At 52.4% G+C, this 17312-nt stretch overlaps 5 protein-coding genes across 5 annotated transcripts; 3 read left to right on the forward strand and 2 right to left on the reverse strand.

Moving 5' to 3' along the window:
- Window positions 1-125: 125 nt before the first annotated feature.
- Window positions 126-1868, forward strand: B0T26DRAFT_743219 (fungal chitosanase of glycosyl hydrolase group 75-domain-containing protein; the record flags this gene model as incomplete). Its single annotated transcript, XM_060444225.1, has 4 exons — window positions 126-312; window positions 364-701; window positions 781-1206; window positions 1860-1868. The coding sequence occupies 4 exons, from the start codon at window positions 126-128 to the stop codon at window positions 1866-1868; spliced, it is 960 nt and encodes a 319-aa protein (XP_060293236.1).
- Window positions 1869-4903: 3035 nt separating this feature from the next.
- Window positions 4904-5226, reverse strand: B0T26DRAFT_428926 (uncharacterized protein). The gene has a single exon (XM_060434950.1). It carries the CDS (start codon window positions 5137-5139, stop codon window positions 4957-4959), a length of 183 nt encoding a protein of 60 aa, XP_060293237.1. The 5' UTR covers window positions 5140-5226; the 3' UTR covers window positions 4904-4956.
- Window positions 5227-5952, reverse strand: B0T26DRAFT_428925 (uncharacterized protein). Its single transcript, XM_060434949.1, has one exon. It carries the CDS (start codon window positions 5749-5751, stop codon window positions 5314-5316), a length of 438 nt encoding a protein of 145 aa, XP_060293238.1. The 5' UTR covers window positions 5752-5952; the 3' UTR covers window positions 5227-5313.
- Window positions 5953-10173: 4221 nt separating this feature from the next.
- B0T26DRAFT_679285 (uncharacterized protein) lies at window positions 10174-10929 on the forward strand (the record flags this gene model as incomplete). The annotated part of the gene is made up of 1 exon (XM_060440334.1): window positions 10174-10929. One exon carries the CDS (start codon window positions 10174-10176, stop codon window positions 10927-10929), a length of 756 nt encoding a protein of 251 aa, XP_060293239.1.
- Window positions 10930-15472: 4543 nt separating this feature from the next.
- B0T26DRAFT_723557 (uncharacterized protein) lies at window positions 15473-16564 on the forward strand. Its single transcript, XM_060442631.1, has one exon. It carries the CDS (start codon window positions 15554-15556, stop codon window positions 16265-16267), a length of 714 nt encoding a protein of 237 aa, XP_060293240.1. The 5' UTR covers window positions 15473-15553; the 3' UTR covers window positions 16268-16564.
- The last annotated feature ends 748 nt before the right edge of the window (window positions 16565-17312 follow it).

Here is a 17312-nt window from a genome sequence, read left to right on the forward strand (position 1 = left end):
GACATGGCTATTACCTGGCCGATATTTATAATAGCCAACTGCTCTCGAAGCCTTGATTTCTGCTGTGGTCCGATTCTGCTAGACACGTCTACCCTCAAAGTCCACTCGAACTTGCCACTTTCGAGATGCCTTCTGCACAGTGGCTCGGGCGCTTTGTCGCCGTCCTCTACCTGAGCTTCCTCTTCGCTCAGGTTGCGGCCCGCAATGTTCCGTCCAATGTCCGCAAATTCTATAACGACCTCAAGAACGGTACGGGTGGTTGCTCCAAGAAGCTCGCGACTGGATTCTGGAGCAGCGATAGTGGTTCTAACTGTATGCAGACTTGCCCCCTGGCGATTGGCCGAGATGCTGAACTCTGCATAGCTTTCTCTTACTGCGAGGACTGGCTCTCGAGCTACGGCATAATTTACATCAAGGGTTCCGGATCTGCATTTGCCAACATGGATGTCGACTGCGACGGGGCTCCGGGTGGCTCGGCGGACGACGGGCGATGCGGCAAGAGCAATGATACGCAGTCGATCACAGCCTTCCAGTGGCTAGTGGAGGGCTACGGCAAGGGCATCAGCGATCTCAACGCTAGAGTCCACCCATACGTCGTCTTTGGAAACACCGGGAAAAAAAAGGGGTGGAAGAAATTCGACCCACAGCAGTACGGCATCGAACCACTGAGCGTCATGGCGGTGGTGTGCGGAAAGAAATTGGTAGGTATTATTATCCCCGAAGCACAGCACAGCGCAGTCCGGGAGAAGATTCACTTGGTTGACCGTGATTTCTTTCCAGATATTCGGGGTTTGGGGCGACATGAATGGTGATGACGGCGACCATCCACTCGTTGGCGAAGCGTCCATCTCCTTAGCCACGGCCTGTTTCGGGAAAGGAATCAACGGAAACAGTGGGCACGACGAAGATGATGTGCTCTACATTGCGTTTACCGGGGCGCGAGCAGTGCCGGGGGCTAAAGGCGCTGACTGGGCGGCAAAGGACTACGCGGATTTCGAGAAGAGCATCGAGGGATTGGGAAATTCGCTCGTCGCCAAGATCGGTGGGACAAAGTCAGGGGGTGGAAACCCTGGCGGCGGTAAAGGTGGGGGTGGCAACGATAGCGGCCAGAATTGCGAGTGGCCGGGCCATTGCGCCGGATCAGCTTGTAAGAGCGATGACGATTGTTCAGGTTCCCTGGCGTGTGTAAATCTTTTCTGTAGCCCGGTCAGTGGTGGGAAATAATTGTCAGATAGAACAACAATTACCACTGCATTCAAGTAATGCACGTTTCCGCTTTTTGGCGCAGTTGTAGTTTGTAATAAGAACTAAAATAAGCTACCTGACCAGTCAGGGAGCTACTGACCAGTCAGGAAGGGGTCAGCTGAACGGATGCCTCCGTCGGCGACTGCCGCGGGCTGTCCTCGCTTCGCTCGAGGGAATGGGTGGCTGGGCCATTTTACTAAGTAATTAGTAAGGACAACCCCGCTTTGTGCCAAACTCGTAGCCAGAGGTTGACTCAACTGTGTCAACTGTGTCAACAGTGTCAACTTGTCAACTGTGTTAAAAGTAAAAAACACAGGAGAGTCATCACAACGTAAACAGCATGGTGTTGAGGCAGAAAAGTCGATTCTGACGGTGAGAGTAGACCGCATTACCGCTCTGGAAGTCTCGCAAGGACTGGAAGATGGGCAACAAATTTCTCGGAATAGCCTCATCGTCAGGGAAGCAAGCCGGGCCGTCATACTTGTGCATCTTGACAAGTAGAACAAAGGGACCCTCGCGGCGATAGCCCCTCAACACCAAAACGAATTCTCGTGATAAGTTAATGTTTCGATGTTCATGGCCTAATTGTTGGATTTCTAGGGGGCAAACCCTAGGACCCCTAGTGCCTGCGACGCTCTTGGCCTGCGACGCTCTTGGCCTGCGGCGCTTGGAGCCTGCGGTACTTTCCTTCATACAGCCTACATCTACTAATTGGGAAATTGCTCCTTCCTAACACAACCACGACACAGCAAAGCGGCATTTCACGGCTTAACCTGTCCGAAGTTCATCCGATCGACCAGTCCCTCGAGTCCATTTCGACACGGATGAAAACTGGCCAATTGCTGTGCGAGAAACTTTCGGCACCCTCACGGTAATATAGAATACAGCCTCTCTACGCACCTCTGGGTCGCAAGCTCGCCACGGTGGCTCCGTTCAGCTGAATGATCGGATGGGTAAACATGTCGACGAAAGTATGTACCAAGTTTTAGTCAAGGCTCTGTTGCCCAGTAGGCCATGAAACCGAAGCCCACATCCCGGATTCAGTCCTCCCCCCAGAAATTGTCGGGTCAAAATGCGGCTCTCGTGAGACCTCGTTTTGTTCGGGGTCACAAATGTGCGATTGTGTCACGAATCCTTTGTCCAAGATATTCTGCCGGTTTCAATATAATCATGTTATAATTCCCCGATGGGGTTTGCGCTGCCGGATCTGATCCGTACTTGGACCACGTAGATTCCGTAATTCCATGATTCCGTGCAACATATAAAGGTAATTGGTCATTCTGAGCGTCCTACTCGTGCCCACCTCCAAGACAACACAAAAACTACAAGGTCATCATTGCAATTGAAAGCTTGTGTAACAATGTCTCTGCCGAGAAACTTTGCGACATTAGGGCGGCAGAGACTGTCCCGAGGTATGTACCAGCAACCATGCACGCTAACTCCCTCCAAAGAAGCAAAAGGGCGGCCCGTTCTTCAATCTTGGATCACGACAACAAAGTAGCGCTCTCGGTGTTGTCCTTCGCCTCGCCATTGCCCGTGGCGCTCTTGGGGTAGCAGTACGAGAGGTTGGTGCCCTGCAGGCCCTCGCTGTACAACCAGCTTACGCCGATGCAGCGCCCGGCGGCCGAGGTCGGGAACAGGTTCAGCTGCGCGCACAGGGCCAGGCAGTCGAGCATGGTCGCCGTGGGGAAGCGCGCCATGTCGTTGCCGGGGAAGTCGGTGTTGCACATGCGCGTGAACGTCAGGCTCGTGCCGGGCACCTGGTACTGCGTGTTGCCTAGACTGGGGCACTCGGGAGACGTCGTCCCGGGCGGCCCCGCGGGGACGCGGTTGGTGCTGAAGCAGACTCCGCCAGACGAGGGGTCGGGGGCTGGGGCGGCGTTTTTTATTGTGGTGGCTGTTGTTGTTGCTGTTGTTGTGACTGTCACCGTGGCTTTCGCCGCCGTTGTCGTTGTCGTTGTCGTGGATGTTACTGTTGCTGTCGCTGCTGTCGTTGTTGTTGTTGTCGTGCTCGTGACTGTCACTGTTGCTGTGGCTGCCGTTGTTGTTGTCGTGACTGTTTCTGTTGCCGTCGCCACCGAGGTTGTTGTTGTGATTCTCGTCGTGGCAGTCGTCGTGGCGGTGCAGTCGGCGAGCGAGAGGCTGCAGGCAGTTGCGTTAGGAAGTCAACTTCAAGGGAGGGGACATGTAAAGGACTGGGAGCGTACATGACTGGCTGGGGCGTTGTCGTCGGTGTCGCAGAGGAGGCCGTTCGCGATATTTGGCTCTGCACCACGCCGAGAACGACGAGAGCAATGACCAGCAGGATGTTGCTGACCACGAGCCAGAAGCTTGTCCTGCGCAGCCCAAGTATTTTCTTCTTGTCCTCTATGCTTGGGGCTGGGCCGACCAAAACGTGGCGGTCCTGGAACGCGTCGTCCGTGTGTGTGAGCGACGGTGTGCAACCTGGTTGGACCGAGTACATGGCGTTTTCGACGCCGTCATCGACAACATGGAGGCCATCGAGATCGCTGGCGCTTCGACTTGGATTCCAGGCCGTCGCCATGCTCAGAACTGCCCACGGAACGACAAAAATAGAATGAACAGGTGAACATGGGGAGGAAGAGAATCGAAACAAAAAGAGAATAAGAAATCCAAAGAAACTGGCAGTGGCCCGACCATTTCACACACATCATTGGCCTCGCGCCGCTGGTGCCGCTGAGACACAGAAACAGCTCGCAGGGGACCGATTTAGGTCTAGTCTAATTAGGATTAACCGCGCCGGGTGATTGCAGCCATTCAGGCCGCCGAATTCTTCCCTCTAGCCCTATCGAGACTCGAAAGTACGAGCTGACAGGCACAGGTGCAATTTTATTGGTCGGCTTCATTGTATTATTTTGTTCAGCGGTTCCAAAGTGGCGATTGGATCCCGAGTATATGGGCGTAATTAAATGCGCCAAAATTTCAATTCCGCTGTCCCTCAAAAAGAACGCCCAACTCCCTCCAACTCCCTCCAACCAATTATCGCGACGCTTTTAGCAAAATCTCCAGCTCATCCAGCACCTTGCCGCGGAACTCGGTCTGGAACCCCCAAAACCAGTCCCACTCGTCCGCGCCGTCCGCGCCGTCCACGCCGCTGCCATCTTCCATCAGGCCCCCCGCCAAGCACGCCACGGTCAGCGCCGAGCACCTGGGCCCCATGTTCTCGGGCAGGTGCCGCTCGGCTAGAAACACGAAATAGCCGCGCAGCCAGGCCGCCGACGGCGTAGCAGCACCGCTGGTACTGTGCCCCGGGATCTCGGGCATCCACGCCACGATCTCGGGCATCCACGCCACGATCTCGGGCATCCACGCCACGATCTCGGGCATCCACACCACGAGCTCCGCGGCGGGCATGCCGAAGCCGATCTCGAGGAAGACGACGCCCAGCGCGTAGACGTCGTGGATCTTTCTGTGCGGGATGCTTGGCGGCGTTGGTGGTGGCGGCGGCGGCGGCGGCGGCGGCGGCGGCGGCGGTGGCGGCAGCGGTACGGTTGTCTGCCGTGTTGACGGTTGTGGTGCTGCTGCTGCTGCTGCTGCCGCTGCTGCTGCTGCTGGTGGGCGAGCCTGAAACAACCATTGCATGACCCCAAAACCGACAAAGAGAATTTCCATTTCCTCCCTCGGAGCTGAGCGGTTGCCGCCTTAAGCTGAGCTAGGCTGAGCAAGAGGTCATTTTTTGGGTTACCCCGGCTATACTTGCCGTGGTCTGAAAATGGCAGTGGAGTTGTGAGGATGCGCTTCTGAGCCCAATTTCGGGACACTGGTGCCCCGCCACTTGTGGCCAACCCGTCTCTTTCCTTCCTGCATCCACTTATGCTTACCGCGGGTAAACGGAAATTCCGTCGAACTCCTCCTACACACGTAACGCGCCATTACCGCCCTCAGGCCACGAATTCATGGCTGCCGGATTAGGCGGACACTGAGCGTCAACGCTCACCCCCTGTTACGTAGCACGTGACTTTGCTGCCGTTATTAGTACAGTCCGTTTTCTACTGTTGGCGGTACGTACCTTTTCTGCCGGCGTGGGTACGTACCTTTCTGTTGGTTCTATTTTGGTCCCAGAACCGCTTGCTGCTTGTCCTTGTACATCTGGACCTTGCGATGGTAGTCGGTCATAACGAAGGAGTAGGTCTGGAAGCCTCTGTCGGCAAGGTCGGAGACGTCCCGCCGGGGGGAGAAGGTAAAGTCGGATGCAGGCGGGTGGCCTTGGGCAAGTGTGTATATCGAATTTGGTGTGTGGTTCCCGTTGGTCAGGTTGCCAGAGTTGGCAGGATCAGGGACTGCAGGGCTCCCCGGAACCTTGAATTCGAAGTGGTTAATGTTTGGTTCAGTTGGCTCTGAAGGGAAGGGCTTAGGAAAGATCTCCTTTGGATCAATATATTGCCACATTAGCTCTCCTTTGGCCCTGCCGATGAACTGATCCTTCCAAGCAGGCCAGTCTTTGGCGCTCCGAAGGACGATTTTGGTCTCGGCGGTCGATGACATTGTCGTTTTGGTCAGGTTGACTTCGTTGTACGATGCGTAGGAGTGACGCGTGAGCGGTGAATCAGACGGATATTTTACCCAGCGGCTTAAAAAGACGTTATTTCAAGTCCTTCTATGACCGCTGGCCTTGCTGCCCATCTGCTGACACCGCGGAAAACACTGGGCGATGGGTAGAACGTCGCTGTGAATTCAAAAGTGGTAGCTACATCTATCATGGGTGGTACGCAACAGACAAGACTGCATTCTTAGCTCCTGCTAACTAGTATAGCTACGAATCCTATGATCTGATCAGCGATCTGAAGCCTAGAGGCCGCAAAACATGCCATGATGCAGCAATTCGGTTCCTAGACAAGCTCTATGCCTAACAAAACACTGATGGAAACGGCCTAGTGCACAACGACGATGGGGATGCCCCCGAGGAGGAAGAGGGGGACAACAATGATGAAGAGGGCGAGGATAACGAGAAGGAGGACGAGGATAACGATGAGGATGAGGACGACGAGGATGAGGACGACGAGGATGAGGAGGCTCAAGCTGCACCCAGCGTTCCGACCGCGACAATCCGAACTCGGGTGCATAAATGGTTCAACCGTGTCCAGCGTGGCATTGATTGTCTGGCAACCACGACGGCGATCGAGCTCAAGTCTCTAGAGAAGGGACTTTCAATCTCTCGACACAATCCTAGTGACTATTGGGAGAGGTTGAACAAATTGCACAAGGAAATTGTCACGCGCATTCACAGGGCAGTGAAAACCGGGGCATTTGATGCAGGCAGGTAAGGCTTGAATTGTCTGAAAAGGTCTGACTTTTTGTTTCCTTTGGGAGGGCAAAAAGTCTATCTTTTATAGTTATGAATTGTGGCAAAATCTGGTGGCGAAGAATCAAGTGGCAGCTTCTAGGTCCTTCTTTTGCTCACTAACCCCTATTGTCGTGACAGAAATACTACAGTTTGCGAAGAAAGAGAGAAGAGAGCAGCCAAAGTGTCCACTGGTTCGCGAAACATCAGTCTAGACAGGGCGACCCACTTATGCAATCGCCCCCCTTTGCAATCGCCCACCACCATCACCGCCCACCACAAGAATCGTCAAAATACTCAATTGTAGGCCAAATTCTATAGAAAAAAGTACATTCTAGTCCTCGTCAATCGCCCTATATTGCTCAAGCCCACGGGCGATAATTTCTTCAGCTTCCTGGACCAAGTGTGCAGGCCTGGACTTGGTCTTCTTGGATCTCTTCTTGGGAGGCTTTTGACTAGCTTTTTGAGCCTCGTCAATTTCGTCAATAGTAGCAAATCTGTCGTTGGCGTCTATTTTGACCCTTTTACGTGAATAGGGTTTTTTAGATTCCAACTCGTTAGCTAAGAAGTCGTTTTTTGCCTTCAAAGCAGCGATTTCCGTATTCTTCTGATCAAGTGCCCTCCCTACCTTCGTCAACATAGTCCTGACGACCCTATCTCGGGGACTAGTGGCCGTCTTGGCTAAGCCCTGTTGCCTGCGGACGTCGTGACTACCTTGAGGTGTATTGAAGAGGTCGTTCCGGGTTGCCCGGGTCTTCCGGGGTGGTGTGGATGGGGGGACTGGTTTTGCAGCTTCGTCCCGGACCGCCTCGGGGTCGTCAAGTATACGAGCGGGTTGGAAAGGCCAGATTCCAGTCTTCCGGAAGCCGGATATGATATTCCGGGCTGACATACCCTGCGCTGAGGCGTCCCGGTAGCAAAAAAGGAAGCGTTGCTTGTTGATAGGTGCTGAGGCTGTGAAGGAAGCCAATTCGAGGGTTCTTTGGCGAAAATAGGACTTCAAAGCCGAAAAGACAGACCGGTCGAGTGGCTGGGTCTTGTGAGAAGTGTGTGAAGGCAAGTATAGTAGGTGTACGCGGTTTCTTTTAGCTAGAAGCATAAAGTCTTCGTCGATATGAGTAGCGTGTTCGAGGATTAATAGGCGCCAATCGTCCTTCCTTTGGGGCTTTGTTTGAGGAAGATATACTTCCTTGAGCCACATAAGAGCTATTTTGCTATTGCTCCAGCCTGTGGGCGTACAGTCGTACTTCCAGGTCTTGAGGACTGGTAGTTCCTTGAAGTTATCCGGGAAGTGTTGGCCTTGTAGATTTTCACCCGTAAAGATCACTACGGGCGTCAATCGCTTGCCCTCAGCGGTACCACACTCGATAATACTGACCCAGGTCGTTGGATCAGGGCCAGTCAGGACTGCCCGAGATGTGAGGGCATCGCCAATCACCTTCCCAACCGTAGTTTCCGTCTCTTGCATGCCATGTTCGTCCATATTGGCGATATTCGCAGGTACCAGCTTCTTGTCCTTAATTACAGCTTCCAAACGATCAAAAAAATCCTGGAATCTCTCACGGGTAGATCCTTTGACTCGAGACCGTTCTAATAAGGTACCTAACTTGGCCTTTACCCTGGGGTTGCGGGTAAAAAACCGATCTACCCAGCGCTCACCAACTCGCCCAGGGAGCCCGGCTTCGTTCAGGATCGCTTGTGCGAATCGTCTTAGCTGTGCACGACTTGGGGCACGCCCTGCAGCTTCCTCCTCAAGAGCCCACTCGGCGACGAAGGCTTCCTGGCCGTCAGTTAACTTCTGGGTGTTTTTTTGGGCTTGTCGTGGATCCTGTTGTCCACGGCGTCGTCTGCTGAGGGTGGATTCAGGGATCCTATATAGGCGCGCTACTTCCTTCTGCTGAGCGCCCTGATCAATAGCCTCAATAGCCTCGGCTATTAGCCGCTCTCGTACGCGTCGAACCATCGTATTTTGAGCCTATTCCGACCAGTATTGAGGAAGTTGTTGGTGGTGGAAGGTAGAGAGTAGGAAGTTGGCGGTGTGGGGGAAAAATTGCAAAGTGGGGCGATTGCAAAGGTGGGTCACCCTGTCTACATGTTTGAGAGTCTTGATAGTGGCTAAGAGGTATCGCACCACCTGTGGGCCATGGCCGAGGATTAGGTTCAGATAAGCCGTTATAGCCGGATGGCTAAGTACGCTAACCCCTCCCTCTTCCTTGCTCCAGACGAGTCGGAAAGTCTCCAAGTCCGGTAGCTGGTAGCGGGGCGGTGTCACGGGAGCCAGCACGAGTAAGGGCATCACCACGTGAGCGGAATTTTTTTTTCCCCATCGGCTTGTGTGGCATGTGATGCCGTGTCGTTTGTAGAGTTTGAGCCCTAGTGCTACCCCGTAAGCGTCTAAAGGTTTACGGGATATGATCGTCTGAAGGTTTGTGGGACATGATCCACATAAAAGGGCGGCCATATATTTGCTACATCTCCTACTCTCCCTTGTGCAACAAAATTCCTTATTCCGGTCGACACCCGCCAAATGGCCGATGACAGGGCTTCCACCCGCACTGCTCGTGGGATCAACGCTGGGATGCGGGTCAACACAGGGTCAGAGTCAGAGTCCGAGACGCAATACCCACCACCTCCCCCATACGCGGCCGACCGTCCGGGGACCACGGCCGGCATTCCCTCGGATTGGAGGAATACGGTCGATGAATATTTTCACGAGTTGAATGTGCTGCGCGGGGACTGGGCGTCGGAAGTCTTCGGACATTACGCGGACCGAACCGCCAACACTCGTTACATGGGGACATTAGCATCTCTCCAGGGATCATGACCGGGGAACTCTCGGCACGATCGTGTTGGGACGTGTGGATTCGGAGGTGGAAAGCTATCGGCGGGACCTTTAACCTAACGAGGTCGTGGGGATCCTTGCAGACGATGTACAAAAAGCGCAAGCAGGTGCTTGACAAAAAATATACGCGGTTATTAGGGATACTCCCCTTCCGCATGTACTTGTCTGAGGGGAGGTGTTCAAAGAAGAGGGTTGTATCATACTTACGACGGCAAGACAGGAATAGCTCAGCTGACCAATTTGTTAGGCTCTTCCCAGGCCTTTTATTTGATCTCTGCTTCGCCTGGCCTGCGTACTACCCCGGCCAGCATCTACTCGCCGTAGATACCGACGTAATAAGCTGGCCGCCAGAGGACAATTATTTTGCTTTTCAAGTCAAAGTAATGGGGAGGGACGGAAGGGTCTTCTTTAATGGCTCTTCGCGCTGTGACATGAGGTCCAACATCTCATGGCGGTGCCAACGAAACGGCATGAGCCGTAGTTGCTAGGACGAGCAAGGAAAGGAGTAAGTGACGTAGTGTCTCTATAGGTGGTCGGATCCTCTATACTTGGTAGGGAGGCAGTCAGTCTAGGTAGCAAGACTTTACACAATATTCCCTCTGCAGTCCTCCAGCAGCACCAGGAAGACTGCAATCACACCCGCGCACCACACCCCAGCCCAAGAGTTACCACACGCCCTCACACACCCCGCGCACTCCATCTTCCAAGACCCCCTCCCTTCTAGAGGCAGCAAGAAGACTGCAACCAACCCCTCCCTTCCTACGTCGATAAATTCACCTGCGCCATGGATGATGCTCGGCTCGAGATGAAGAGCCAGATTGAGCGAGCAGCCGCGGCCCTGGCCGTCTTCATCGGCGCATCGAGCATCTCCGAAATCAAGGAGAAAGAGCCCGACAATGCAACCGACGACGTCAACGGCCTCGTCTTTCTTGCCTTCCTGATCGCGATGATCGGCTACCCCCACGGCTACGCCCTCCTCACCTACACCGCTATCAACAATCGGAACGAGGTGAATCTTGGCGCCGCGAACAGGTTCCTGTTTCGCTGGGCATATGTTTTGTCGAGCGGAAGTTTTCTGGTCGCGGCAATGACACGATTGATGTTCGGAAAGGTTCTGCGATGCCACAACTCTTTTGGCTGGGCAATTGCCGGCTCTGCTGTCATTGGCGTCACGGCACTCAAGTTCGGATGGCAAGGCATTGCCTGGAAATTGAGACGGCCCCGATCAAGTGATGAGGAAATGGGTAACCGATCAAGTGATAAGGAAACGGTTAATCGCGATGTCCCCAACGCCGCCGACGTCGCGACCAAACCCCAAGACAGCCTCAAACAGCCAAATATGACCGAAGGGATCAAGCCCAGAGTCGGCTCGTCCAGTTTCCAGCCTCCTGGGCTGCAGGAGCCGACCCGGAGAAAGGTCTCTGGACAAAGCTACGACTCCGGGGAGGGGCCGAAGAGACTTCGGCTCAGCAACAAGCCGGCGCCATGGGTGAAGAAGAACTCGAGGCTAGGAAGTTCTCACCCACCTAAGAACCGGTGAAGTGGTGGGTGGTTTGTACGGGGTTTCGCATGGGTAGAGGCAGCGAAAATGAGGGGGTAGCCACGCTTATCTCAAGAGCAGTATGTATGCCACTCTAGCTTTATTAGGGATTATTTCCCATGTAAATAACTTGGAGGCTAGCTGGAGGCTAGTCTCCAGTCGCGAAGCTAGAGGGTAGAGAGTAAGACCTAGCCTAACCTCAAACTTCGACTTACTTTACTAAAAAGACGTAAAACCAGACTCAATATAAGTAGGTCCGAGTTTAGGGCCTACTACGAAGAACTAAAAATAAATCTCGTAGCCATAAATGGTCTTATTTCTAGTCCTAGTCGTTAGCTCACTCTATATCTTTTTTATAAGCCGCTCAATCTCCATAACTATATAGACTCAAGCTAGTACTATAGGAATTCAATAGATATATTTCTCCATCGTATTTACCACTAGATTTGGTTCTACGATATTCCCGCTTATATCGAGAATAGACTTGTTGGAATGACAAGGTCATTCGTTCCATAGTCACTGCAGTAACCAATGCGAATGGGGTGGTTGTGGTGGTTGTATTCTGGTCTGCTTTATGTAGAAGGATCACGAACTACGGTACCAGGGTGCGCATTGGATTTGGCGATGCCCGAAGGCTACGTGATGGTTGCGCCTCGGACACGTACCGCATAGCGGCCCGTGTGCTGGTCAGCCACTGAGGCTGTGCATCCATCCCGTTGACTGGTAGTTCCCACAAGACTCCTCATGTAAAAGAAGGCAGGTACGCCTGATCAAGGTGGTCACAATGTAGGTGTTGGAGTAAGAGAGCAATGACTGGTATTGGCGAGAGACTTCAACCTGGCCCTCGCAAAGGAAGGGGCGAGGGCCTCTGATTATATACATGACAGGGTGTAAGGCGGGCCTTTTGACAAAGGAGTGAGTGGGTTGAGTGTGAGGGATGGGGTTCCTTTCTTATACCTCAATTATCACCGCACAGTCAACTGCATGAGACAAGGCTGCAATATGGTCGCTGTATTCGTAGAATCTAAAGCTAAGGAAAGAAAGAAGAAAGGAAGTTTCTAAAGCTTGGGCAGGGCGCAGGGAAATAGGACGTGGGGTGCACGGGCCATCTAGTCTAGTGGGGTCCGGGTCGGACCCACTATTCCAGAGTTGTCTGCACTTGCCGTGACATCAATCCTATACCTCAGCCTCGACGAACTTACCATAGCTACTCTTAATAGAATTCACTATTAGCTAATAAACTAAAATCTTATCTCCTATATTACCAAGTTTGCCTCTACCGTTATTCAACACTATTCGGAAATAAAACCTTCGCCCTTACCTGAGATACCCCTCGATAATAATATACCGACCTTAGAGGAGTTTATCACCGCTCTCGTTATCTTTTCCAACACACAAGCAGCCACTTTAGTTAGAGTACTCTATATCTAGCTAGGCTTAAAGCCCGCTTACTGCCTATAGCACAGGCAGGTCTGGCGTTATCTAAACTACCGCATCTTTTTAGCTTCCCTTATATTATTAGCCAAATATTATAATGACCGCTCGCCTGCGAAGAGTGGTAGGCTTATACAAGTTGTTAGTCATGGCGGGACTGGGTTTTATTTTTGGGCAGCAGCACTTGCAAAGGAAAACCGAATTCTAAGTGATGGATGCCGAAGGAACTAATACAACGAAGAGGGAGGGCGCGAAGAGCGAGGGCGCGAAGACAGAGGTCCCGAAGAGAGAGGGTGGGCAAGGGGAAAGAAAAAATCTTTGGTGTATTGCGAGTAAAAAGAGTAAAGGGGAATGAAGCAAAGGCGAGTGGAAAGAAAGGGAAGAAAAAGATTCTTGGCGAAGCATGATTGACAACCCCTCTACTGCTCCGAAATAATCAGAACACCGTAAATTAAGCACACAGACCGCAGTGCAATACAACAGAAAGTCTTCTCCTTGTTGCGAGCGAAATGGAGAGCACAACTCCCTGGTAGATGGAATGATCCCGGTAGCGCCAACTAAAAAAAGAAAGGTCAGGTGGTAAGGCGCCAGCTCAACATCGCTCCCAGGCATTGGGACCATCTGTCCAAGGTCCTTCTCGCTCCTGGAGCCTTGCGAGAATTCGGCCGTCGAAACAAATATAAAACCCGTTGCGCACTGCTTATCATACTACAATATCCTGCTATTCGAGCTTCTCCCATTCGACTCTCTCTGCATTCATAATTCCATGGACAAACGTCGGAATGTGCATTAGCAGATTGGGGAGAGGCTTGTCGTCGTAGGCTCTCAGAAAACAGATGATGACTAGAGAGGGGTTACAAGGTAATGTTAATTTCCCCTTGCCTTCTCAAGTGCCAGTTCAGAAATTGCTTTTTGCGATCTATGCAGTTGGTACTTACTCAACATGGACGAAAGGCTGAGGAAAAAGCTGAAGAACTCAAAAGTCCATAGTCACAGCTAGAATCGCCGTGTTTCCACGGTTGCGTCTACTTTGACTTGCGGATTGGCTGCACTGCCAATATTGGGCTCAGGTGTGCTTTCGGGAACCCCAGGCCGTTTCTCGGTGACGGACGAGGTCTCTAGTACCACTGAACGAGGCAGGCCCTTCTCGGAGTCAACCATTGTATGGTTCTTTATCTGAGTGGTGGGGCTTCGCCGTGACTTTTCCTAGAAAGCGAGAATAATTGTCTACGCTCAGAGAGGTCAGGTACCTATTACTGGTTTAACAACTTAAATAGCAAACGGTGTCGTCCACGAACATGTAAAGCCACATACAAGAGGCCTCCGCCGTTGCCCTCCAGAATTTAAGGAACGAGTGAGACACGGAGAAGATAATTACCCCAGACCTCGCCATTAATAACTAGTATGCCTTGCGCGGAGAAACGACGTTGGCATACCGTACATACAATTAATTCATAACGAGTCTGGCCCAAAAGGCTTCGCCGCATTTCGACAAGGACTCGAAGGCGCTTCATACGTGCGATTTGATCTACCGGCATCCTTCTTCATCATTACTTGGCCCCTAAAGTCAATGCCCGCCGACATTTCAACCGCTTACCCGACCCTTTGTGCGACCAAACATGTGCAATTTACATATAACCGGGGGCTTATCCTCGGTGTGTGAAGGGCTACAGATGGCTTTGCGGTGGTATTTGCACTCATCGGACCATAGATATCGGACCGCGATTATATTAGACAATGTGCCTTTGGTCTTTGGTCTACTCAAACGTGTGCTGTTACAAGTGATTAAGATACCTGTTGATAGTAGTTAAAGTAGGTTACCTGACGGGTCAGGAAGGGGTCAGTTGAACGGAGCCTCTTTTTCTCTTGTTTTTTGCCTCCGGCGGCGCCTGCGGCGAGCTTTCCTCGCTTCGCTCGAGGTAATGGGTGGCTGGCCAAGGGGTGCTAGTTATGTTTGACCAATTTATAGTCACAGCATCTCTTATATTTGACAGGGATCTGGTTCGGGGTCTCCTTGATCGGGCGGTGGGGGCTGCGGTTGAGGGACCCCAACTGTTCGTGGTACTCAAACTACGTAGGGATCCTACAGGTCGAAGGGTTGGTAGATCTACCGGGGGTCATGTTGTGTCTATTCTCTCTCTCCCTCTCCGGAACTAAGGTAGGTTCTGCTTGCGACCGGGGTTTTTTTGTGTGTGTGAGAGGTCCGCGCGCCGCACGTGCCTACTTGCACGTGCGTACTCGCGCGATCTCTGCTTCCTCCCTGCTAGTGTGCGGTCACGAGTATCGCTATTCCAACACCAACCGTAGCCATGGCGGCGGCTCGAAAAACACGCGTTCTTAGTGATATATTAGGAGGGATTAATAGGGCCATAATCGTAAAGTATTTGGCGTGCTTGTTCATAGCTGGAAAGCGATAAATCGTGCGTGCGATTGACTGAGGTTGAATTGCGAGATTGAGGAAGAAAGTGGTTTATTTTTTTTGGGGGTGGGGGCTGGGGGGGCTGGCTAGAAAGTTGCATTCTACACCAAAACAAATTCTCGTGATAATTCCATATTTCGATGTTCATGGTCTAATTGTTAGATTTCTAGGGGGCTTGCCCCCTAGGACCCCCAGTGCTTGCGGCGCGCTTCTGCAGCTTACAAAGCTGCAATTGGAATCCCCCCAAGGCGATCCTTCCTATAACGGCCTCACGACAGCAAAGCGGCATTTAACGGCTCAACACGTCCGAGGATTATCCGATCGACCAGTCCCCTGAGTCCATTTGGACACGGACGAAAACTGGCCAATCCCCGGGCGAGAAACTTTCGGCACCTTCATAGTAAAGTAGAAGAGACAGCCTCTCTACGCCACCTCCGGCTCGCAAGCTCGCCTACGGTGGCTCCGTTCAGCTGAACAATCAAACTTTATTGAACTGAGGAGACGCCGTGTCTATTAGAGCGTGTGCCAAATGAACTAATTATCTCGTACATGATGGTGTTTTCCTAATTTGACACACCAATATGTCAGTCTTCAGGGTTGAATGATCGAACGTCGGAAACCGAACAATTCCGCCTCGCCCCAACGCGAGTCAGACGCTAGCGGCTAACATATAATATCAGAGCACGGAACATTTCACAGTCGGGACATTCACGCCGCCTTACGGCGAAGACACAACTTCTACAACTGATCTGTAATGATCTGCACTCCATTATGGAAATCCACAGAAATTTGCTACGCCCCTTCTTCTTCACCCTATTTCTGGCCGCCATCACTGGCGTAGCTTCGCGGCCCGCATTCACGGATCCTCTCGATCAATCCTCCATACCCCTTTACACCGCGTCCTGCTTGTCACCGGTACAGACAATTAACCAAGACCATGCTGCTTGCCAAGTTACTAGCAGTTTTAACAATATCATGCTACGGGCCAACTGCGGCGTGAGCGAGAATCTGGGGGCCTTTTGCTTCACCGCTCCTAAATCGGACCCATGCGCCTACGCTAATAGACCAGGCAAACCTGCCTGTTGCGCTGCGGCAGGGTACTTGTATAATGTCACAGCGGTAAATAGCACTGCTGCTTCCCTGCGTTGGGGAAATATCACCGCCTCTTTCTCGCTGGGCCTCCCGCCGGGCCCCGGCGACGCCAACAACGATGGCAGACCAATTCACACGGGACCGATGCCGAATCCTTTCCATTCTTACAAAGACAGGACGACTATTGCCGCCGCTGGCCGGGCCATCCGTGAGAAATATCTACGGACACAAGCAGTACCGTCGGTATCTCGGATTACCCCGTCGGTATATTTCCCTGCCCGACACCATTCCCGTGGATCAACTGGGCGCCTACACCAGGGCAGCATTCACAGCAACACGGACGGCAGTGGGCCAGGAAGAAGCCCAGGCCTGACAGATGGCGGCCATTCTTAAGTCTGGCGCGCATCTGGGGAATCCAGTGAAGATTCTTCTTTAATGGTGTACTTGAGACAGCTACGGACAGACTCAAAGGGGTATGAGATAGGCACGATACTATCGGTAATCGGAGATCTTCAAGCCATGAGTCTTTCGCGGCTTTTAGACATGGGGATTGTCAGGGAGACCTCGTGTTGTGCCACAGAGCTGGATTGACGTGCTTCGAAAGTGTGTGGGTCCTGGTGCGATAACTGTTTCTCGTCAAGTACGACGTTTTCTTTCCATTTGACAATGAACACTGCTAATAACTCCGCGGGACACTCGATATGATGGTCTCGGACCTCTTTGCTGTGCCGAGTATGCGAATTCGAGGGCTACTCGGAGTGGCCACCTGATTCGGAGTGGCCACCTGATTCGGAGTGTCCACTTGAAATTGTTCTTCGGCGAGCACTGCGAACGATACAGACGGTCCCTAATCCGGGGCATAGAAGGGAGACGATTGTTGCTGTTCTTTCCCAGGTCTAGATAGTTCGTTCCAGCAGCTTCATACTGATCATCATCTGATTCCGAGCTGAGAATTATTACGCATGAGACTAACTAGTCCTTGTCACTGTGAGGACCCGTCCACCAAACTGGCCCTCAAGCAGCCAGAGCCGCCCAGAACCCACGGGCCTATCAGAAGCCTCCTCGAGGCCCCACCTACCCCACTGATAGATGCAAGCTGGTTCGCGCGCACACGACGCGTTGTTGGACTTTTCCTTCTTTCCCTCCTTAGTTTAGAATCTTCGTCGATAGCACCCAATGGACTGAGTTCACCTCAATGCCTTGCCCTGGTCGTGACAGTCACGGCATAGCGCATTGTGAGTTCATTGTCGCTAGCCGTGTTACGTCATCTTCCAAGAAACCCAATTAGGCTTAGTTTGTGGGTCACGTGTAAACTTCGCCCGCAAACCTTCTTTCATGGAAAAAGCCCAATTAGGTTAGCCTTTGGGTCACGTGCAAACTCTGCCCATAACCCTTTTTTCACCGATCGCAGCCCCTGCGATCCTTCTTTCTTTCTTTT

This window comes from Lasiosphaeria miniovina (genome assembly GCF_030549165.1).
Source record: "Lasiosphaeria miniovina strain SMH2392-1A chromosome Unknown B0T26scaffold_6, whole genome shotgun sequence".
NCBI classification, from domain to species: domain Eukaryota; kingdom Fungi; phylum Ascomycota; class Sordariomycetes; order Sordariales; family Lasiosphaeriaceae; genus Lasiosphaeria; species Lasiosphaeria miniovina.

Excerpts from the sequence above, each read along its gene's own strand:
- B0T26DRAFT_428926 (XM_060434950.1), bottom strand. The coding sequence starts at position 5,139 with ATGGCGCGTTACGTGTGTAGGAGGAGTTCGACGGAATTTCCGTTTACC.
- B0T26DRAFT_723557 (XM_060442631.1), top strand. The coding sequence starts at position 15,554 with ATGGAAATCCACAGAAATTTGCTACGCCCCTTCTTCTTCACCCTATTT.
- B0T26DRAFT_428925 (XM_060434949.1), bottom strand. The coding sequence starts at position 5,751 with ATGTCATCGACCGCCGAGACCAAAATCGTCCTTCGGAGCGCCAAAGAC.